This window comes from Anopheles maculipalpis, chromosome 2RL (genome assembly GCF_943734695.1).
Source record: "Anopheles maculipalpis chromosome 2RL, idAnoMacuDA_375_x, whole genome shotgun sequence".
Taxonomy (NCBI): domain Eukaryota; kingdom Metazoa; phylum Arthropoda; class Insecta; order Diptera; family Culicidae; genus Anopheles; species Anopheles maculipalpis.
Genome location: NC_064871.1, coordinates 83,671,045 through 83,693,723, shown reverse-complemented (window position 1 = coordinate 83,693,723; position 22,679 = coordinate 83,671,045). Strand labels below are relative to the sequence as shown.

Below are 22,679 nucleotides of genomic sequence, written 5' to 3'. Positions count from 1 at the left end.
CGGCGATAATTCGGCCATTCCTGGTCCGATCAGGATGCACCGTACACCGTTGGATGCGTCTTTGGGCCGCACAACTTTTTGTAGAACACCTCAACCCGGTCCAACGACCCCCTTGCCCAGTTATTGCGGAAAAACTAAAACATTCCCGTGGAAAATCGGCGATAATTCGGCCATTCCTGGTCCGATCGGGATGCACCGTACACCGTTGGATGCGTCTTTGGGCTGCACACCTTTTTGTAGAACACCTCAACCCGGCCCAACCACCCCCTCACCCAGTTATTGCGGAAAAACTAAAACATTCCCGTGGAAAATCGGCGATAATTCGGCCATTCCTGGTCCGATCGGGATGCACCGTACACCGTTGGATGCGTCTTTGAACCGCGTAACGTTTTGTAGAACATCCCACCCCGATCCCACTATCATCAAGCCCAGTTATTACGGAAAAAAACTACAACCTGAGTACAAAACATGAAGATAATCTTGAAAAGCCTTTCGGATATTGCAGCAGCAGCCATATTGGCCCGGCAAAGTAGTAGTTCCTAATTTGTATTTTCAAAATGTTACCATTTTATATTAATAAAGTTTGTTCTTATATTTTTACAAGAGTTTCTCTTTTCTCTTAATTGTACATTTGCTGCTTTTTCTTGTTTCTTATGAATAGAGGTGTGTGAGAAAAACATCAAAGTTAATCAAATAATTATCTACAACTAGTCGATCGGTGTTCGAAGATAAACAATTTGAAATTGAAAGAAATGTAAAGAGAATCACCAAAACATACACAATTGTTCGGTAGGATCCTTTAAGGAATCTTGAAAAACAAATGAAAAATAAGGAAGCCTTCTTGACAACTTTTTTGCTTAACGTTGTCTATGATGGCGTAAATGCGACGTGTCAAATAAAAAAATTAAACAAATTCACTCCCCCAAAACCCATACTAAGCTGGTGTATGAGCAAACGCGCACCTCTACTGAGAGTCACCAACCTGAGCCCGATATTGCCGCTCCAAACATTCTATTTCTGCCCAAATACTGCGCACTTCCTTAAAGAGCTACAAAAGAAAGGAAGAAAGAAGTTTAAAAAATCCTCAGAAGTCCTCATCACATGCCTTTCGTATCCACATTTCCCCATCTTTCTTACCATGGAAAGCCAATGTTCATCGGCGAGCAGTTCGTTGAGTATAACCGTTGCCGCCTTGCTGGAATCGTTCCTTATCTGTTGATTAACACGCTTCGCACACTCGACAAACATCATGTACTTCTGGTGACAGATTTTGTGCAACAGTTCGAACCGTGCCGAACAGCCGCGACACAGCTGGAAGCTTTTTTCGTACTGCTGGGACGAGGCAGGTGGACCGGCAGTTGATGCGAGTGTTGCCGTATTGTACGTTTGACCCTGCAGCAATACACGCACCGCAATGCCGGGCTGATGACAGGCGGCACAGTGCTGAAGCACGGTGTTGTGGGACATATGTCCCAACTCGGTCATAATGTCGTACGCCGGAAAAGTGGCCAACGCGTTAAGAATGTTGCGCGACCAGGGTGTTATCTGGACGAGGCGTCGTCGGCGATCTTCCGTGAGATTATCGATCGATTTCACCCGGGACAGGAAATAGTCATCTGGAAGTGAATTTAAATTCGAGACATTAAGCTGAGTCAATATTGCTAACAATTCTGATACGACAGACCTACCTTGCTCTTGGAAGATTTCCTTCAAAAAGTTTGGATCCAATGCCTGCGATATTAATGTCTGTATGTACACTTCGAACACATCCTGGTACGCCTTCGTTTCGTCCATCGATTTCTCTAGCAGCTTGTTCTCTAGCAGTGCGCTTCCGGACACCTCACTGCGCACAAACTCGACGATCGATTCTAGTTGATTGTGCACCCAAAAATGTACAGGAGCACGGACGTATTTCTTCTTCGATTCCTCGTTCCAGGCTGAATACTGTTGGCGTTTTGAATGAAGAAAAAATATTGAAACCAACTATATTCCAACTTTCCACAGAATAAAAACTCACCGTCGTTACATGGCGATAAAGAATTTTCCCACTCTGATCATCGAACGGTTCGTACTTCTGTAGTAACATTTTCCCATCAACGCGCCATATTGGCGGATAGTCTTGTGCTAGTTCGCTTCGATCCACTACAAACTCTCCCACCTGCGAAAAAGTACAAATGCATTGAAAAGAATGTTTGAAGGTAATTGGTGGGAACTCCGGAGTGGATTTATGAATTCCAGATTTATGCAGGAATCTGGAATTTATTTCTGATTAATTCAGGATTAAATCCGGATTAATACAGAGTTGAATCATCTCCGGTAAGGGAACTCCGGAGTTCATTGCGGAATCAACTGAAGATTATTCCAGATTGCTGCTGGGGATTTAACTTCGGGTTCAAGCTCTGACTGACTATAGGTCCTAAATCGGAAGAGGCTCTAACCTCAAAGTTTGTATTGCTGTTTCCTTGAATACTGGCCGTGTTGCTGACGATATTGCTTCCAGTGTTGTTGAGCGATTGCTGCTGTTGTGTTTGCTGTATATTATACTGTGACGTGATCGCCGGTTGCTGCGAAGAGTACATCTGCATTTGCTGTTGATGCGGTGCATTAGATGGCCTTTGTTGTGAAACGGTTTGCGTATGCATTATGGTCGTTTGTGGAAGTTGATGCAACTGAGTTTGAGGAGTAGTTGAGTTCTGTTGCTGCTGCTGAGCACCAACGATCGTTTGTGAATGTACCGGAGTTGCCGATCCCATTGTCCTAGCAACAGACAAGCCGTTCGTATGCCCATCCTCCTCACTGCCGTAGTCGAAATCAGCTATTCCAGCACCTGCGGCCGCAACTAAAGAAAGGTTAGAGGAAAAAAAAACTTTCATTACAACACCCTTGAAGGATTTGATGCATTTCTTCCCTACTATTATGCACTATTCTGTTAAAAGGGATACAGTTTTGCTCTCCTTATTTAGAAAGAATTCGTTCAATTACCAGGTCCGTGACAGGATATAGGTTAGTTCCCCGCGTCAGCGACCGCGTGTATATTGGCATGATGGGGCGTGACGTGTTTGGATTAGTTTTGTAACACACGCACACACGTATGGATGTATGGTACAAGCAACAATGAACGTAGTGTACAAGGGAAATAGTAAAACAGTGAATGATACATAAATATTGGATGATAAATTACTTTGCAACTTAAATACGTAATATACGTTGCAATGCTAAAAAATCAGCTACTAATCGACATTAATGTTCATCGGCTGAATAGAAAAAAAAAAGAAAACAAAGCTAACAGTAGTAGATCCATCCACCGCGCACAATTAAGCTCTACTTGCAATTTCAGCTGGATTGGTTCGCTCGAAAAGGATACGGACCTGAAAGAATATTCGAACGTGCCTGCTGATGTTTGTTGGCCGCCCGTTCGCCGGAATCGAACACATTTTTCGTCTTTTTCAACTTCCTTTTGCCGTTCGATGGTTCCTCCTCGTCATCGTCGTCCTGTTCGAAGGTGGGGAAACAGAAAAATTAAGACAGTAAGGTGTTATCTAGTTGCTCTATCTAGCGAGGAGTAGAGGACATTAAGCAAAAAAAACCTTATCAGCAGATAAATGTTCTACTGAACTATGAATCGGTTTCTACCAACATCTCGATAGGATTCTATGTTTCAAATATAAACTTAACTTCCAGATGTAACTACAAGTAATTCTTGACACTCATTCTAGTCTGACAGGTCAGTCAGGCCTTGTGAGGGCGAAGAGCTACCTCGTGAGGACAAAGAGCTGCCTATCTCTTGAGGGAGAAGAAAAATGCATTTCTCCTTCTTCAAACAGAAGAGCGCACTCAGTCCTCACTTTATTAAGGTGAGCCCTCCCGGTAACTCTCGAGCTTACTACCCAACATTACCTGTCAGGTTGAGGGCCACTTCTTTCGGACCGTTGATTCGTATACCATATCTGGCAGCTGCATCTGGGTTATAACTCTGTTGTGTTTGACAAAATCGTCTGACCTTTCTAAAGAATAGAACATCTAAAGCCAATCTGTTGCATGGGAAGTAATGGATCCCATGTGCAAAGAGGACTCTCGACTATTAAGAGGATAGTGCCTGCTAACGGCAAAGAGGGTCTTTTGTTTTTGGCCTACTGCCAGACCAGGAGAATCAATTTTATTCTTCTCGAGAGTAATATAGATCCTATCGTCTATGCGGTAGCGAGTCCAGTCTTCGCACGACAATTACGGATATATGCAAGTCAAGGAAGCAAGCACTGGCAGGCCAAAATCTCTCTAGCTAGTCCTCTCCAAAGAAAAAGAATAAAATCCTGTAACATCTTAATAATGATCTCTGGATTTGATAACCGTTTCTGCCGTGAGAAAGACTAACGTCACTTCCACTTCGTGCCTCACTCTCAACTCCTTATCCACTATTATGAAGAACACAACAAACCACATACCTTATTGCTTTCCGGTGTCCAGGCTGGATCGGAATCGGAATCATGCGCAAAATCGGCCAGTTCGTCCAAATCATCAACTGCACGCGAACCGAACGATGGCTGTGCCCCACCTGCTCCTGCACGTCGAGTTTCTGCCATTAGTTCTTGCTGCAACTGTACGGCTTTCGCTTTCGCCCGTCGATTGGACATTTCGCGCCGCTGCGGAACAACCAGTGGATCGTTGGCTGTTGTGTGGCGTAAGGATGATCTTTTAATAAAGGCTCTAAAGTCCAAAGCTGCACTACCATTCAGCAACAACATCTACTGGGGTGAAGATCCTTCTGGCGGGATTCTGCCGGCACACGATCGGGATCAAACTTTGGCAACTTTCTTGTTCGGATACGAACGTAACAGAAGTAGCAACACGCGCAAGGATTGGAAATTTGGTTTCCGTTCGGGGTGCAAAACAAAAACAATGGGATTTTCGCGGGGCTTGGGTCTTTCGCGGATTAAAGCGAGGGACATTGATCGCTCATTGCATTTTTTCAATTCGAAAAATTATGTTCTTGATGATTGTTGCTTTACAAAAAAAAAAACAATTCACTCCATATTCCATTCCTCCCCCGGGGTGCTACCTCTGTTACCGTTTTTCTTCCATACACTCACACACGCACAAAAAGAGAGGGATTTTTATATCATAAAATCAAAGGCTTTATATATTCTCTTTATAGCTCCGGTCCGTGTTTTTTTTTTTGACTATCTGCTCTCCCCCTACCGCTCAACCCACATCCATCACATCTGAGTGAATATACTGCCGCAAAACCACAGACTGATGGCCAGATTTACAACCCGGTTATACGCATTTTTCTTGGATTTCTTCCGATGGCTGGATGACAGAATCTCGCTGCCTTACTCGCTTCTCACAACTTATGTATGTACATGTGATTCGTTTGCATTTTAGGAGAGGTAAATAATACAGTAAAGAAACAGGAGATTTCATTAAACAAAACAAAAAACATTCGGTGCGCCCTATCCCTTGTCTCTTAGCTTCTCGTCATTAGCTTAATTATGTTATATACCCTACGAACTCATTAAAACATTCGCGTCCTCTTTTTGTGACCGCGCTTTTTTATGGCAAATATATTTGTTGTGTTAGTTTGCAACTGATTTAGGATGAGTAGCAGAACAGCGGTTACACATTAGCTGTACTGGCTTGTAGTGAAGGGAATCGGAACCAATTCCGATTCCGGAGCCAATTTCGGAATCCAATTCCGAACCTACAATCCTACTAACCTCACATGTGTGTCGTGTTTCACTATAAATCCTTCCTAGACCCTAACCGTTATCAACTGTTTCCTTGTTGCCGTTGCATCGATAAATAAATACTTTCTCTTCCCCCTCAATTATTGAACCTGGGGTTCTTGTTTTCATTCTACATCCGGATCTTCTAAACCTGATCGTATCTTAAGGAAAGGAAGAAACCAAATCCTAATACAACGCGCGCAGTCGCACCCATTTCAAGTCCCCTATTGCAATAGCTACCCTCTTATCCTTTACTATCACCTAAAACTCTTGTCTGAGTCACAATTTGTTCGATGGCTTGCTGATGGCCTCTATGTACACAGCGAAAATTATTGAATCCCTGTTTCATAACAAAAAAAAAGTGTCCTGCAGCAGAAATCCTGTGACTTCACCTAACTTATCCTCGTCTCTGGAGTAAGACTCCTGCTTCTAGTCGAACCAGCTAGAGAGACGGAAATAGAGAGAGAGAGAGAGGGAGTAAAAGATTCCTTGTGTTCCCGGCCCGATCGACATTTCATTCTACACGTATTTATATCACAGCGATCACACGAATATCCAATGGGTCTTTGAGTATTATTAATTTGTTATTTTCCAAAAAAAGAAATACAGTTTTAGAAAATGTTTGCAGAACCACACACGCAGGATCACTTTTCTTCGCTCTCTCTTTATCCATCTCTTTCTCTTTAGCTTGGGGGAAAAAAGTATAAAATTTAAGATAATAAAAGTTTTCCAACTTTTGCACCGGCTGATTGGTATCGAAAACGAGTGGAATCAACAAACGGCAACTTCTTGTGCCACACACAGTATTAGTAGCAGTGTGGTGCAATCGATCTCTACGCGAATTTTAACTCTTCTGGTAGCACCCACGCCCACGGGGAGAGGCTGGAGATGTGATTTGGAGGAATCGTTATTGAAAAGCATTTAACAACGAGAACCGAACAGCGAACAGAAGCCGGAGCTTCCACAAATGCCACATCCGTGTTTGGGCGAAAAAAAAGGAGGATAAAGATAGGGAGGACAAACTAAAAGGAACAAAATGAAGGATTGCTGTATCTGCACCAACATCCTTCACATCCAACAAACACACACAAATGCTTTACCATCGTTGCCTTCGCATATGGAAATCGTACAGATTGTTGATGCTGTACGTTTCATCCGACTGTTGATGCTGATGCTGCGATGGCAGATGCGGTTGCAAATGGGCATTGTGGTAATGTTGTAGCGTCGGTTGCTGCAGATGTTGCTGTTGCTGAGTGGTTTGATGTGGATGATGATAGTACGTTTGCTGCATCATCGCGTGTTGCTGTTGCTGATGTTGTTGCATCTGGTGCTGTTGTTGCGTTAGTGGCTGATGGCCAGATAAGGTTAAAACGCTTGTAGGAGGCAGACCACCAGGCTGATGTTGCGTGCTTGCAGGTGACGCGAGCATTAGAACACCCTCCGCAACTGGTGGTGACACAACCGTATGTCCAGAAGGCTGATCTTCCCCAACAGTCGCACCAACGTTCGACTGTAGATGATGTTGCTGAAGGTAGCGCGCTTTTTTCGGTATATTAATAAAGACACTCGGTGCGGATGCTTCCGGCGGCGGTTGCGATGTGGCAGTAGGCTTTTCGCTCGCACCACCAGAATCTTCCACCGGTGGTGCTTTACCTTCGTGATTGGTGGTTGCGCCGGCAGGTTTTCGCTTCCGATTTGTGTTCGTCGTCTGCTGTTGCGATGCCGGCACCGGTTTGGAAGTCTGCAGAGCAGTAATACTGTAATTAGCGGATAGGTTCTCACTTTCAGCTGGGATACCGTTACTACTAACATCGTTCGTTTTCGCCGATGGTGTGTCTTTTGTGCCACTAGTCGCCGTGTTTGTCGGTGTATTAACCTTCGAAGGGCCTGAGGGTGTTGAAGGAACTGGTCGGGACCAGGTCGCTTTTCGGCCAGCTCGCATTACCGGTGGTGGAGAACCTTCCCGTTCACCCTGCAGAAACTTCAGATAGCTTGCCATAAAGCCCTTGTTCATGTTGTCCGGAATATTTAGCTTTTTCGGTGCAGAAGGGGCTAACGCTGGTGGCGATCCCACCACATCACTGTCCGTCTCCAGAGCTGGTTTAGACGCCGGTTGGGTGGTACGTGGACTCCCCGTACCATTATTATGTTCTGCAAGAAAGCCAAGTTCTTCTTCTATATTGGGCACGACTACTTTATCATGCGATTGTTGTGATCGCGTGGTCGTAGTTTGTGGTACGTTCAGGAGTGTCGTATAGGAGGCAGTAGAGTTGGAGGACGCACTTCCCTCAGATTGTGAAACACTGTGGTGATGCAGATGATGAAGCGAAGGATGAGGATGGTAAGGATAGTGAGGATGATGATGAGGGGGATGGGGAGAGGTTGGAAAAAAGGCGGTAGAGGAGGACGACGAAGAAGGCGAACTGGTGGGAACCGAAAACCCGACGTCCCCGTTGGGTACTCCATAATGCCATCGTTGCTCCAGCCCTTCGCTAGATTCGTGTTCCGACTTGATGGAAACACGATCGCTTCGATGAATCTCATCCTGTGATCCTTCAGGATTTGAAGTTGCACCATGCTGCTGATGCTCCAATCCATTCGCTTTTGAACCTGTTTTGTCAGCAGTTGCTTCTACTTTTTTCCGTCTAGATTTCGTTGCACCACTACCAGCGCTATTATTGCGCGAGCTTTTCGAGACTTTGCCTGTTTCCGTTACGATCGTCCTTGAAGATTCACTGGACGCCTCCTCCAGTGTAGGACGCTGCAGATTCTTCACCATTACCATTGGATCGTGTTTGCTTTCTGCTGGGGATTCCCATTGCGCTTCAAGCAGATGTTGTGGATGTTGCGTGACTTGCTGCTGATGTGATATCGGTAGCGATTGCTGAGTCCGAGTAATGACAGAAGGATATGCAATTTGTGGCTGATGTTGAGGAGCGTGTCCTTTCGAGTGCTCTAGTCCGAAGGATTGCTGATGCTGCTGGTACGATTGTTGCTGTTGCCCACCGTAAATCGCACTATAGCCGGCCTGTATCGAAGGAGAACCTTTCCGAGGGGGATTACTATTGCAGGAGGATGGCGAGGAATAGTCGGAAGAAACACCCGACGAGGTGGATGAGGTGGAACCGGCTGCCGGTGAGGAGGATGGTACGCGCGACAGAGACGACGAGCTGACGGTGGAGATAGTGGAAGGATTCGCGCTCGAGCTGACAGCAGCAGCGGCAGCAGCAGCAGCAGCCGCTGCCATGGCCAACATATGATACGGGGCGTGATGGTGCATGTGTGGATGGGGATAGGGTTGTTGCTGATGCTGCTGCTGCTGCTGCTGTTGCTGCTGACTCGATCCATCACCTCCGCCAACCGATTCCCCCAATTGCAAAACGCCATAGCTACCAGAAGTGGAGGAGGAGGACGAAGAAGAAGAGGACCTATAGTTATGTGAGGCACTGGTTCTGTTCTGCTGATATTGCTGCGACTGTGGTTGAGACTGCGCGTTTGTATTGCTACTACCGCTCGCACTAGTACTATTATTATTATTATTACTATTATTATTATTATTATTGCTACTATTATTACTGTTAGACGAGCCAGTCCCATTAAGGCGACTGGAGGTCATTTTTGACTGGAGAGCGCTATCCGTCATCGAGTAGCTGATGGGTGACGATTGGGGCTGCTGACTCAGTATCACCTGTGAGGACGTTTTGCCACCACCAATATAAGATGGCGAACCGATCGAGGGTGATCGAACTTTTTGTCCGCCCCCGAACTGTAGTATCGTCGCCGGTGGGGAATGATCCGTAGACGAGGGTCGTGGCATTGGGTAGTGATTGAGCGCATGTTGCGAAAAGAGATGATGCTGAGGGTGCTGATGTAGTTGCTGCTGGTGCGGAGGCTGAAGACCTGGTGAGACGGGATGTCTTCCCTTGTCAGTGATGGACGCGAGGGCGGATGACGACGAAGACGAGGGAGAGGAAATGGCCGAAGCGAACCCTTTGGTGTTGTATTCCACCAAAACCCCAACAGCACTTCCGCCCGTTGAGACCGGTTGGAGCGAAGACGAATCACGACCAACGACACCATCGTTCGTTGGAGGACAAGACTTACTTGTTGCGCCGACGTTAGTGGCTGCTCCGGCTGACTGGTAGGACGAAGATGTTCCACTTGAAGGGTGTGATGACTCGTACGGAGCACTACTGCTGCTGTTGTTGCTGGCAGTGTTGCCAGTGAAGTAACCAGATGTTGCATTACTCGGTGGTGGTTGTCCGACAGGTTTCGTCACTATGTTCACCACCGGCGAGGCGGATCGTCCCGCAACTACTGGTGACGCTGCAGCCGCAACCTTTCCCGCAATAGAAACCAACTGCTGTTGATGCTGCTGCTGCTGATGTTGTGAGTGATGCAGAGTGTTGTTGTAGTGATTGCCAAAGTTTTCGTACTTTGTTCCTGCAGAAGTCGCACTTATCGCATTACTATTGGACGAAGGACTCGCGGGTAGCACATTTTCGTGCGGCATTATACCGAAAGGACTCGGTAGCTGGTTGTTGTTGTTCTGCCACGACGTGTTGGCAGCACTGCTGCTAGTCGCTGCCCCACTCGGACCATTATGGGTGGCAACTGCTTGCTGTCCGATAAACGTTAGCAGATTTTGCTGATGATGTGCCGCCACCGCTGCTACCGATGCTTGCGTCGATGCGTAATTGTCCCGAAGACTGTCGGCGTGCTGTTTGCCGGCGGCTGCAGAAGCTGCTGCCGCCGCCGCTGCTATAGCAGCGCCTGGGGTTTGTGCCTGTATAAGCACCTGCCGATGTTGAGGGTTTATTGTACTACTATTTCCGGCCGCAACGTTGGCCCCGCCGCTTGTCGTGCTGTAGTGGGCGGGTTTCGGGTTGCCAGCGGTGGCCGCATGATGGAACAACGGTGTGAAGACGGCATCGTATCCGGCAACACTGGCCGGCGACAGGAACCCGGGCGGATTGAACGGACCGCTGGTCGTGCCGAGGGAGGTGGTGTGAGCGGATTGTAGCAGGAGCTGCGGTGTGGTGGATGGTATTCCGACCGACGTGCCGGTCGCATTATGATGCACGGCCAATCCTGCCGTGCCGCCGGCTGCTGCGGCAGCCGTTGCGAGATGGTGATGGAACTCTCCACTAGCTGTGCTCGGTATTCGATTGTACGAATACGACCATGGTCCAACGGGATCCATTACAAGCGATGGGGGTTGGTGCAGTGGTTCGTAAGATTACAGTGAAAGGCGGGGCGAGTCGTTGCCGTATGAGTTTCGACTGATGGAATTAATGTTTCTCCTTGCTGCTGAATGCGAATGACATCTATGCATCTTTGTTCATTGCGCACATAGTGCGTGGCCGCCGGGTTCATTCGAAATCTGCAACGGGAAAAGGGCGAGTTTGTAAGTAACGTGCAAAGATTTTTATCTATCAAACACTTAAAAAAAATCGTATAATGCTTGAATAAAATTAGTAATTAATCATTTTAATACAGATCGACGAGAATACAATGTTCTGTGCAAGTGTAAGCCAATGGAAAGAAGCGCTAGCATCTATAGATTTCAAAATAAGATTTGAAAGAAAAATGTTCAGTTATGATTTTGGTGTAAATTGGCATAACATTTTAAATCTGTTCCAAGCTGTCCAGCCATCAAAATATTTGCTATTAGATATCATCTTCCTGGTGGTCCTTTAACTTTCTAAATCCCTCCTCGATCTCTTCTTGATCTTTCCTCAACCAATCGTTTGTTTGACTAAGCGTATAAGCCTGGTGCGAGACTTGGGAGTGTACCTGGATATCATCGGACCTTTTATGTTTTAAATCCTTGTATTTTACTTTTGTCCGTCCCTTGCTCGAATATGCTAACAGCATCTTGTCTCATACAAGAATCACTCCTCGATCTCACTCCTTGAGTAGCGAAGGTGCAAAAACTTTCCATACGTATTATGTATGGCCGACTCCTTTATCACCCTACTCTACTCAATGTCAGTGCTTCAGTTCGTGGAAAGCAGGCGTCATCAGGCGCAAGTTATGCTCGCTGCGAGCCTTCACCTTGGGGCATCGACCGAAGCGCCTGGCCCAAGGGTCCCGAACCTAAATTTCTTACTTACACTAACAGGTTGGCTGATAAGTCCCCGGTCTGACACATAGAATGCGCCGCTAGTATTAAACGCATATTATTTTTATATAGCACCAACCTTCAAATGATTCGTGTCAAAATTTGACGTCTGTATGCCAATTAGTTTGTGAGACAGAGCGTCTTTTGTCAAGCAACTTTTGGTTGCTTGACGAACGAAAAAAGAACGAAGAAGAAAAAAGTGTTGTTCCACCAATACAACGCATCGTAACACAAGTCATTGAGAACGATGGCAAAAATTCATGAATTGGGCTTCGAATTGTTTCCCCACCCACCGTATTCTCCAGATCTGGCCCCCAGCGACTTTTTCTTGCTCTCAGACCTCAAAAGGATGCTCGCAGGGAAAAAATTTGGCTGCAATGAAGAGGTCGTCGCCGAAACTGAGGCCTATTTTGAGTCAAAACCGAAGGAGTACTACCAAAATGGTATCAAAAAATTGGAAGGTCGTTATAATCGTTGTATCGCTCTTGAAGGGAACTATGTTGAATAATAAAAACGAATTTTGACAAAAAAAAGTGTTTTTCTTTGTTAGACCGGGGACTTATCAGCCAACCTGTTAGTGATGGAAGTCCACCAGATGGTAGTCTGTCGACGAGACCTCTACTAGTACCGTTACAAAGTTCTAGGCTCTCAAATTGGATCATGCAAATGCCAGTCAATAAAGTTCCACATCTAAATCTTACTCGTACGCACACGTTAATTCCTTCAGAACAAAAGTAGAGAGGAATGAAGTCTATTGAATCAAAGCTTCTTTACACTAATTAACAATCTGCAATTCTAAGCTGATGTAAAAACCTAATGTTCCTACATTACTAGCAGGTTGAATTCTAACATATTTACACCACAACGGTACAGAACAGGAGCGGTCCGGCAGTAGAGGCGATTTTGACGCCGGTCTTCAAACGACAGGACCGGATTTCAAATCCGCCATTCGAACCGTTCCCCCGTAGTTTAGGGACTTTGGCTGACTACCCATCTACATGGTATATCAGCAAGTCTAATTAAGCCATCCGATGACCGGCGTGGTCTAGTAGGTCGCTAAGCCAATAAGAGAGAACCGGACTGATATTCCGGAGGGAATGAGATTTGACACCGATCCGGTCTTGTGTGAATCTGTCGTCCCCACCACTATGATGAGTAAGGATAGCAGTCGGATTGTGCCGTCGACCTTGCCGGCGATCACCGGGTTTCTATTGTCCCCGGAGTACTCCTTAAGTCACCTCATCGATGTGATACATGAATTACTATCTTGTTTGAATGTTTATGCTGACATCCGTTGCAATCACACCATCGAAGTAACAAAGTTTATCATAAACACACACAGTCACACGTACGCGACGCGTGGTGACGGAGCAATAGTACGTATACGCACAAAGTGGGTCTTCTTTTTCATTCCGCACACGCATGTGTGCATGCATTACATACGGGAGAATGTTGTAACGAGCAAAAAAAAACCGCGCGCGTCAACTGTCGCTGTATGTGCGCGTGTATGTTTTTTTTTCTTTTCCTCTTGTTCTTCACAAACCGAAATGCACCATCCGCTGTCATTACATCCCTCCGCCCAAACCACCCTCACACTTACACTTCATCCACCCTCACGCAAAAACCACAACGAACGAGGGGGTTAGATTTTGACTTTTCGCACATGAAGCGTTCTCACGAGGTGGGGATAAAGCGAACGAAAAAAAAAAGGCTCGTGCGTGACAGTCTCCTTCTTCCTGTTGTTCCGCACGCAGAAGGCCCCCTTTTTCGTATGCAAACATCGCAACTAACCTTCTTCGCGGTCACAGTCGCACAGCTTCACAATCAATAAAACGTTGTCCTGACCCGGGACTTTCGACGATGGTTCCGAGCGGCACGTACACAGCATTGGATGCAATTGCTGCTTCCCTACTTCCTTTCGGACACCCGCGCGCGCACTCCTTATTACTTCAGCACCAGTAACACACCAGTGTACGGGGAGTCAATTCCCAGCCAAATCACGCACTAAAACAACACATCCTGCATGCACCTGCCGTATTATTGCACCGAAATTCCGAAAAAGGATTAAAAGCATACCAGAGGTATCTTCACCACACTTGCTGCTGCTGGTGCTGCTTGCGTAGCGTATTGTTCAAGGAGATCCAGAGGGCTGTGCTTGCTTGGGGATGGTCGTTCTGTTTTCCTATCGACGTTTTATCACAGAATGTTTAACCGCACCAGCAATATGCACCGCGTTTAAGGGTTCGTTCCGCCTTTCGTGAAATACGTGCAAACACCGTTCAACATCGTACCGAAACGCGCTTATTTGTCCCTTTTTTTGGCATTATTTTTCCTGAAACGAAAATAAAGCCTCCTTCTCAAAATGTCCGCCGCTTTGCATTGAGGTGTATGCATACAAGGTGGCGCTCAAGAATGACGTCTGTCAGTTTGACGGCCCGAACGGAACGGCGGACGCGTTTGGCTTGATTTTTCAGTTTGATTTTGCTCTAAATTTGTTGATTGACTTTTTTAAGAAGTTCAATACAGTATTGCTCATTATCAAACTTGTTTGTAATAAATGAATTCTACTAAAATTGAGGACAAACTTGACTTTGAAGTTTAAATATCGATATAGTAATCTTGATATTGGAAACATTTTTAAATAAATCCGTTAACTTCTGCTTGCGCAATATTTTATTTTTGTGCAAATTCAATAATATACTTGCTTACAACCGTCATTTGAACACTTTTTTTATATGAAAAACTGACTTTAAATCTTGATGTTCAGTTGTAATATAATCTAATCATTGATGTTATCAGTTTATACAAGGCTCGCGGTCTTATCGACAAGATTGTTTTATTAACTTCCAAAAGTGACCATCAATTGTACTAGCATGTCCAGGCCCTACCCAAAACAAACCATCGTAGATTAGTATGCTACAAATGCATATGGCTGTACCTACGGTACATAATTAACTATATATTGTTCTAGCAAGCGATTAGGAAAAATGCAAAATAAAAACCATAAATGCGTACATCAAAAATGAAAGGATATTGTTAGCAATTATCGCTACATATGCAACGTAAGCTTTGGTGCAATTAGTTACAAGTCGCCGTAATTTCGTGCTGTCCCCGGTATCCTCCACCACCACCAAGTCTAGCCAGCAAAACCGTTTGGATTGTTTTTCTGCCAATTCCAGGTGTCCTCGCACATCTCGTCCAGTCCCCGTCTAGCGGTCCATCCGAGCTCTTTGGCGGCAAGCGATACGTCCGCGTAGCTTGCCGCAACGTCCCCAGCACGTCTAAATATAAGGGAGGGGATTTATACAAATATGTGTGGGTGTGTGTTTTTGTTACACGAGATTAGAGAAATTTACAAGTGTTTTTCAAGTAGAAAAGACATACACTTGTTACCGAAGGGGATGAGGCAAAAAGGGGTTAAAGGAACGGTTATTACCTATCTACAATCTCATACTTGACCTCCCTTCCGGATGCTTTCGAGAAGGCTTTAACTACTTCCAACACCGAGTACCCGCGCCCCGTGCCAAGATTATACACACAGAAACCACTGATCGTGCCGCCCGCCAGCTTGTCAATTGCTTTCACGTGTCCTTCCGCCAGATCGACGATGTGGATGTAATCGCGCACACCGGTCCCATCCGGCGTGTCGTAGTTGTTGCCAAACACGCGCAAACATGGCCGCCGACCAACGGCTACCTGCGAGATGTAGGGCATCAAATTGTTCGGCTCCCCGTTCGGATCCTCCCCGATACGGCCGGATTTGTGCGCACCGACCGGATTGAAGTAGCGCAACGAAACGATCGTCCAGCGTGGATCGGATTCGCACAAATCTTTCATAATTTCTTCGGTGAAGTATTTGCTTTTACCGTACGGATTGGTACAGTTACCGGTCGGATGACTTTCTGTAAGTGGGAGCTTCTGCGGTTCACCGTACACGGTTGCACTCGAGCTGTACACGATCTTAAACACACCGACCTAGAAAATTCAAGAAAAAATGTTTCATTACCTGTATAAAGGACTGGGATAATCCAGCACAACTATTACCTCGGCCATCACTTCCAGCAAAATGCTCGTCCCGGTAATGTTGTTCTGATAGTACTTCAAAGGAATTCGACACGATTCGCCGACGGCCTTGAGCGCAGCGAAATGCACCACACAATCAATTTTGTGCTGTAGAAAAAAAAGGTAAATTACCCATTAGCGCCAACGATGAGAACAGCAGCTGTTTAAACAGCAAACCTTGTTGAAAACGCTCCGCAGCTCATCCCGGTCCCGTATGTCCACGTCATAGAACGACACACTACCGCCCGTAATTTCTTGCACCCGTTTTAACGATTCTGGCAGCTTCGGTCCGGCACCACCATCATCACTGTATGCGTTGCAAAGATTATCCAGGCAAATGACCCCATGGCCCGCGCTCAGCAGCTCCAGCACGGTGTGCGATCCGACGAACCCAGCACCACCGGTAACGAGAATGTTCAGCGGCATGATTGCTCCGTGCCCGTGAAGAAGAACCAGTGTCACACGATTGCCACGCAAATGCTAACTACGATCCGGACCGGACACGACACGACAGCTCATCTAACAATTGCAGGCGAGAATGGATTGCTTTGTGCGACACACACGCATCTCTTCACTCGCGAGACTGATTACATGGTGCTGTCGGAGGGGTATGTCTTATCAAAACATGAACCGCTTTCAGTGTATGAGCTGCCTCTGTGGTCGGTTGGTTGATAAATTGTTTTCACTTCATTCATCCACCAGTTGGAAGTGGAAAAAGCAGCAGCAGCAGCAGCAGCAACAGCGGCAAGGCTCGGTGCCGTACAGGGTACAGCAAATGTAAACAAACAACGTTTCGTCTGACGTACACCGTTTTGACATTACACCAACACATGCAAAGATTGAACATTTTTAAATGCCCGTTATGGGGATGAAATGAAAAGTTACCTACATTGAGTGGAAAGGTTTAAAAAAATTGTTAGAAAAAATAATTTTATTATGATTCTTTTGTAAGTTAGGATATTTCAATATGACTTCGCTTATTTTCCACGTTCGAGTTCTTATCATCTGCAATTGAAACAATCCAGTACGATTTCTTATCAGTTCTCCATCAGTGTAGCTACATTCAACTGATCATTGCGGAAGGGCGCGTGCCATGATGGCCAGTGAGTCACTTGGCATTTGTTAAAACAGCAAAAAAACAATTACACGGCTAAGCGAATATAAAGAATCAAATATAAGTTAGAACTATAAATAGAAAGTTAAAACTATTGCTTATATTTTTCTATAACCGGTCAATGGTCAGTGTACAAAGAACCATTTCTAAAACTGTCATTGAATGTATATTTTTGAGTTTTTTTTTTTTTCTAAGACTGATTAATAAGTGAAAATTAAATAAAACATAACAATGAAAGCACCTTCAGCTTCTTTAAAACATGTTTATGAAAGATACAGTCCGATAACCAGAGAAGCAGAAAAATTTTCAATGTACCACTCCAGCCATGCATATTAATCAAGTATCTCTTTGTAGATAACAAACATAAATACCACTCCTTTACTACTACTAGTTAAACGACATACTGAAACGTATTTTATTAGATTTTTTTTACAAAACATCGTACCACCTACTCTCAATGCTTCCACATATTCATCGGCTGTCTTATTTCTATTGCTTAAAATTTCAACGGTGATAGTCAGTATCAGTAAGTCAAGTATCAATCATGGTCGCCTCTAGAAGAATCACACACTCTCAAACCACCTGTCCCTTATCTAATGTTTCGGTGGCATGCTTTCAATCGCCTTTAATCGTTCTCTCAGCTTGTCCAACAGCGCTTCCATCGAAAAGCCGTTAAATTGGGTCAGGTCCGGACGCAAGATACCGATCCGGGTCGTATATTCTCGTATCACCTTCCTCGGTGAGAATATCCGTTTCCACCAGCGCTCCAGAAAGGGTGAAGTAAGGCCAAACGGTAAGAGTCGTAGATTTCGAGACGATTTTAACCGAAAGTCTTCCGCCAGATGTTCCATTTTGAATGGCGGTGGCACTGTTCGGGAGTCGTGGTCCTAACGTGATCGCAAAACAAGGAAAACAGTTACAAACGAAGGGAAAGGTTAAAGCATGCTCAGGGTCAATGGGTAGTGCAAGTTCATTACCTCGTCACTGTTGTACACGGTGGATAGCGTATAGTTTACAAAACAGAGCACGCTGTCGGGTTGGTTCGGTGAGCAGGTTGAGGAGGCAGCGTCAGGCAGCTGGTGTGGTTGAAGCGATAGGCCTAGCTTTTGAAATGTTTGGCTTGTGCCCAACCGTATACAAACTTCAATTGTATCTGCAAGGACTTTAAATATTGTTGGTGGATCATTTAGCTCTGCGGCTGATTCCTGATAGATGACGGAGGGATTGAATCCTATCCAGCGATGGGGTGGTTGCTCTTTCAGGACAATGTTCACCTTAGCGTTTGGCTGTATGCCCTGTTTGGTGGTAAGGGTTCGGGCAGTTCCAGATTTTGAAAGTGTTTCGATGAACAGTTCTGTAGCTAGTAAACAGTATGGCTGTTTGTTGGGAGGCGCAGGACTGATCGTTGGACTATCATTGAGCGTGAAGATCGGAGCAATAATTGGGCTTTTCAGTGCAATCTCTAGAGGTACGTCGTTGAGCAGCTTGCTAAGAGAATCCAATGGAAGAATATCCGCCTGAGAAAGTAGTTGATAATCCTCCAAACATCGCCCAGCAATTATGAGTTCCTTGGCAAAAAGGTATTGAGATTCAAAGTTGATGCTTACTTCCACTCCTAGTGCTGTTGAAGATGCTGTAATAACGTATATCGTTACACTCTCTACTATCTTCATGTGTCAACTCGATTCCTTACCCTTGTTGTAGATGATTCTCTGAGGTCTAGCATCAGTCAGCATCTTCAGATTTGGATCCACGGCATACAGCTGTTGAAGCGGCGGGATGAAGCTCGATGTTTGATTCGTAAAAGCAATGCCCGGCTTAGAACCGTGCAGAAACGGATCGATAAACTCATAGCCCAGATAGTGAGCACTTTCGGCGAAGAGGTACGATACCTCCAGCCACAGTTTCGACGGTTCGGATGGCTCCAGTACATCGTTACAGCGGCTGCCTTTAAGTACTAGTACCGTTTTATTGGTATCCTTCGACGAAAGGTACCTTCCAATGCTCTCCGCCACATGATCCCCGCCCAGTATAATGTACGTAAAGTGACTATCTAGAGTAATCTTGGATGGTGCACCGGAAGACCAACACTTACAGTGCTCCACTAGAAGCACGGTCAACATCACTAGTATTCGTGCTCTTTGCATCACTAAAGGCTGCGCTTGCTTCCACTGTCTGCTAGGAACTGATGGTACCTGACCGGTGCAACTGAAGTAAAGTGTATGTACACAGCAGTACGGCGTAAAGTTTACACTAACGAATGTTGTTGGAGCAGCTCGCGTCAAATTTAAAACAAACCGGCACAGAGTGTCCCACAATGCGTCCAGCGCTGTAACGTTATACCACGAGTTCGTTACGTGCAACACGATCATGAACTCTGTCTACAACATTGGAATGTGACACGCTAAAAATAGCTCACCTAGATCAATAATTTCTACACAAGAGAGCTTACATTTTTACACAAGAGAGCCGAAAAAAATAAGCGATCACATCGATCGCCTGTAATGATCTACTGAGTATTTCCATCAGCCATCGTTTATCTTTCTGCCGTTTCCATATTTTCCACACCCAACGTTCGTTTCGAGCGTGAGGCAACGGATAATTAATTTCATTCATCTCGGACACTCTTCACGGCAGGAGAGCGTAAATGATGAGGTCGCGCCGGATTGATGGCAGTCTTTGGTAACCGTTTCGGCGTGACTATAGAGGAGCCAAGTTCTCCCTCCGTTTCAATGTCGTTAATCGTGCGTATAGAAGCGTGTGCTGTGTATCACAAGCGTATTTCGAAGCAATTTCCTTTCAAGTTTGGATAGCTCTCAAAAACATCTTCTTCTTGCGATCTGAAACAGGTTAATGTAGTCGGTGATCCTCCTTCAGCATTTCGGCAGCCTTTTCTCCGATAAGGAAACTGTGCGCACAGGTATGCCCGGTCGGTGGCTCCGGGATGATGCCAACATCAGCGATTCGTAACCGTTTGATTCCGTACACACGCAGTCTATTATCAACCACAGCTTCAGGGTCTTCGGGAGGACCCATCTTACAAGTGGCAACCTGCGAAGATAGCAAACACGATTAACACTATGTATTGTACATTTGGTGCGATTACATCGATTTACCTGATGCTGGAATGTGGCCGTTAGATGTCGGACGTGACATCTCCAGTAGTCGATCGTATTGAACGCCATATACTGACAGCCGGGCACTTTACGATTGTACAGTTCTACACCAAATTTCCTAAGCGGTGCTTTCGTACTGATGCGAATCACTTCCTTAATGGCGTACACCACCGCATCCACATCACGATCATCCTCAAAGTACTGATAGTGGAAAGCGGGATGCGTGAAGGGATTGGTTGACTTCAGCTCCACACGTCCGACTGCACGCGGTTTTAGCAACATTGGCAGAAACATAAAGTTTCTCGTGTTTGCCAACGGTCGAAAGTATTCGTCAAACATCCGATCGGTCAGATAGTAAGCGTTTCGCGTGCCAGGCGTAGTGTCAAAGCTGAATGATGTGAACGCCTGCATCACCTCCACATCCGGGTATTCCGGGTCAGGATCTTCGGCAAACGGTGACTTTACGTACAGCAGACTCTCAACCGAGTTCGATGTGAGCGGTCCAGAACCATTGCGGAACCGTAGGAACTCTCCTACGTTGGTAAGCTGTCCGAAGCTGACAAGATTGTCGGTCGGTTCTCGGATGATGAAGATCGGTCCAAAGACACCGCCATGTTCGTACACTTTGCGACCAACGGGAAGATCGTGCAGCACCTTAATGCCATGCTGTCGTAGATGCTTTGCTGGACCCACGCCCGAAAGCATCAGCAGCTTGGGGCTTTCGAAGGCTCCTGCGGTAAGAATTACTTCCCGGTCGGCGTCTATTTTGTGGTACTGCCGTTTATGCAGCAGCCGCACACCGGTAGCTGTCTTTGTATCTGCAAGAAAAGACGTCCACAGAGAGACTCTAACGTAGTGCATTTAAAATTATGTCTTATGTCTTTTACCGGGATCGATGAGTATCTTGGTGACCCAGGCCCGTGTTACGATGTGAAGATTAGGCCGGTCCACTATGTCTCGCAGGTAGCTATTCCCTCCAGTAGCTCGCCTTCCATTGCGTGTGTGTGCTTGCAGAAACGATACACCCAAATTATCTCCGGCATTGTAATCGAGATATCGATAACCGGCAGCCTCGGCACTCTTCACAAACGCCCGTGCGATGTCCGTTCTGCACAAAGATAGACAGAGAAGTATACGTCCATATAAACGACACCCAAAATATGCCCTCCCCTCGTTCCGTTTTATTCACCTGAATGGAGCGTCCTCGACGGACAGTCGTCCATCGGTACCGTGGAATCCATTATCACCAAAATCGCGAATGTTAGCCGTCTCGATTCGCTTAAACAGCGGCAGCACATCGTTCCAGCTCCAACCCTCATTACCCGCCCGTGCCCAGCCGTCGTAATCGCGCCGATTACCGCGCGTAAAGATCACATTGTTAATGATGGACGATCCACCAACACCACGACCATGCGCCCAACTGCAACGGCGGCCCCGCAATCCGAGGCAACCGTTTTGTTGCTTTTCCGTTTCGTAGCCAAAGTTGTAATCGGTAGACGCAAGAATAGGTCCAACGAGCGGTGAGTCCGTAATGATCGGGATCTCACCCCTGCCGATATCGAGCAAGAGCACTGTCACTGTGGGATCTTCCGAGAGCCGATTGGCCAGCACACAGCCTGCAGGACCCGCACCAACTATTATGAAGTCGTACGAATCCAGCAGCGTGTGATGGCCATAGTTGATCTCTTTCGCGTCGTAGATAAGACTTGTAATATTGCTCAGACTAATTAACGCTAGAGATGATTGAACGATTGCTCCCAGAACTAGGAGCAAAGATATCACAGCACTACGCGTTCCGAACATTCTTCACTGCCTGAAAGACTCTATCACTGCTTGTTAGGACCCAACAGCCGTTTCGTCACAATCCGTACCGCATCGTTTAACGGTTAGCTACGATCTGATCGGTGCAGTAAGCGTCGAAATTGCTTCGTACGTTCAGAAGCGCGCGCTTCGGTGCGATCCAATGGTGGGCTGCCGCATTCGCGCGATTGTGGCGGGAGGCTTGGCTAGAGCCGTGTTACGCACTTCTGGCGCTTACCTTGCCACTACATTTTGCACTCAAACACGAACGTATGTGCATACGGGATGCATCGATGGGCACAACGCATACATGCTGTGGCGTACGTTTCGTGTTTACCTTTCTCTACGGTGTGAAGTAGAAAAGTGGACCAATTTTTGGCCTTGTGCTGTGCCGCTTTGGCGCGTGTGTATTGTGATCTAAAACGATCGATCGTAAACGAAATCGTCTGTAAATGGCAATTCCGGAGGTGTCAATTACTGTAGGTTGAATTCAATAAATTAATTGCATGTTATATCGCGTTAGGTTTGGACGTTTTTATTTACACTAACTTTATTATGCGTGTGTTCTTACAAGTAGATTCCTGCATGTACCCTTCACAATATGCTAAAGAGGGATAAAGCTCGATCGTTTCCGATCGCGTGCTATCCTTCCAATGATAGGTTCTAATGTACATTGGCTACAGTTGATGGCTTAACGACCTTCTAAGGTCACGCCGGCCATCGAATGGATTACTAGACTT

General features: G+C 46.0%; 5 protein-coding genes across 5 annotated transcripts in view; 1 reads left to right on the top strand and 4 right to left on the bottom strand.

Moving 5' to 3' along the window:
- Nucleotides 1-22,679, top strand: part of LOC126567965 (protein kinase C, brain isozyme) — a 247,902-nt gene that overhangs the window by 191,411 nt on the left and 33,812 nt on the right. The window lies entirely within an intron of this gene.
- Nucleotides 965-10,971, bottom strand: LOC126567746 (mucin-5AC-like). Its single transcript, XM_050224023.1, has 8 exons — nt 7,377-10,971; nt 4,443-4,666; nt 3,369-3,492; nt 2,439-2,839; nt 2,018-2,158; nt 1,689-1,944; nt 1,138-1,616; nt 965-1,048 (listed from the first exon to the last, which is right to left on the bottom strand). The coding sequence occupies exons 1-8, from the start codon at nt 10,924-10,926 to the stop codon at nt 965-967; spliced, it is 5,259 nt and encodes a 1,752-aa protein (XP_050079980.1). The 5' UTR covers nt 10,927-10,971.
- LOC126568319 (UDP-glucose 4-epimerase) lies at nt 14,977-16,340 on the bottom strand. Its single transcript, XM_050224778.1, has 4 exons — nt 16,087-16,340; nt 15,892-16,017; nt 15,284-15,822; nt 14,977-15,128 (listed from the first exon to the last, which is right to left on the bottom strand). The coding sequence occupies exons 1-4, from the start codon at nt 16,333-16,335 to the stop codon at nt 14,984-14,986; spliced, it is 1,059 nt and encodes a 352-aa protein (XP_050080735.1). The 5' UTR covers nt 16,336-16,340; the 3' UTR covers nt 14,977-14,983.
- LOC126568708 (uncharacterized) lies at nt 17,609-19,435 on the bottom strand. The gene is made up of 3 exons (XM_050225225.1): nt 18,717-19,435; nt 18,001-18,656; nt 17,609-17,910 (listed from the first exon to the last, which is right to left on the bottom strand). The coding sequence occupies exons 1-3, from the start codon at nt 19,393-19,395 to the stop codon at nt 17,617-17,619; spliced, it is 1,629 nt and encodes a 542-aa protein (XP_050081182.1). The 5' UTR covers nt 19,396-19,435; the 3' UTR covers nt 17,609-17,616.
- Nucleotides 19,872-21,942, bottom strand: LOC126568009 (glucose dehydrogenase [FAD, quinone]-like). The gene is made up of 4 exons (XM_050224405.1): nt 21,329-21,942; nt 21,027-21,247; nt 20,140-20,957; nt 19,872-20,074 (listed from the first exon to the last, which is right to left on the bottom strand). Exons 1-4 carry the CDS (start codon nt 21,940-21,942, stop codon nt 19,874-19,876), a joined length of 1,854 nt encoding a protein of 617 aa, XP_050080362.1. The 3' UTR covers nt 19,872-19,873.

Bases quoted from the DNA above. Each gene is read 5' to 3' on its own strand.
- LOC126567746 (XM_050224023.1), bottom strand. From the start codon at position 10,926: ATGGATCCCGTTGGACCATGGTCGTATTCGTACAATCGAATACCGAGC. The intron at 3,493-4,442 runs GTATGTGGTTTG...ACCTTCGAACAG, and splicing joins GGACACCGGAAAGCAATAAG to GACGACGATGACGAGGAGGA. The intron at 1,617-1,688 runs GTAGGTCTGTCG...ATTCACTTCCAG, and splicing joins GGAAATCTTCCAAGAGCAAG to ATGACTATTTCCTGTCCCGG.
- LOC126568319 (XM_050224778.1), bottom strand. From the start codon at position 16,335: ATGCCGCTGAACATTCTCGTTACCGGTGGTGCTGGGTTCGTCGGATCG. The intron at 16,018-16,086 runs GTTTGCTGTTTA...TTTTTTCTACAG, and splicing joins TGCGGAGCGTTTTCAACAAG to CACAAAATTGATTGTGTGGT. The intron at 15,823-15,891 runs GTAATAGTTGTG...TGAATTTTCTAG, and splicing joins TGCTGGAAGTGATGGCCGAG to GTCGGTGTGTTTAAGATCGT.
- LOC126568708 (XM_050225225.1), bottom strand. From the start codon at position 19,395: ATGATCGTGTTGCACGTAACGAACTCGTGGTATAACGTTACAGCGCTG. The intron at 18,657-18,716 runs GTAAGGAATCGA...ACGTTATTACAG, and splicing joins GAGAATCATCTACAACAAGG to CATCTTCAACAGCACTAGGA. The intron at 17,911-18,000 runs GTAATGAACTTG...CGATCACGTTAG, and splicing joins CCGTGTACAACAGTGACGAG to GACCACGACTCCCGAACAGT.
- LOC126568009 (XM_050224405.1), bottom strand. From the start codon at position 21,942: ATGTTCGGAACGCGTAGTGCTGTGATATCTTTGCTCCTAGTTCTGGGA. The intron at 21,248-21,328 runs GTGAATAAAACG...ATCTTTGTGCAG, and splicing joins GTCGAGGACGCTCCATTCAG to AACGGACATCGCACGGGCGT. The intron at 20,075-20,139 runs GTAAATCGATGT...CTATCTTCGCAG, and splicing joins CGGCCACATTCCAGCATCAG to GTTGCCACTTGTAAGATGGG.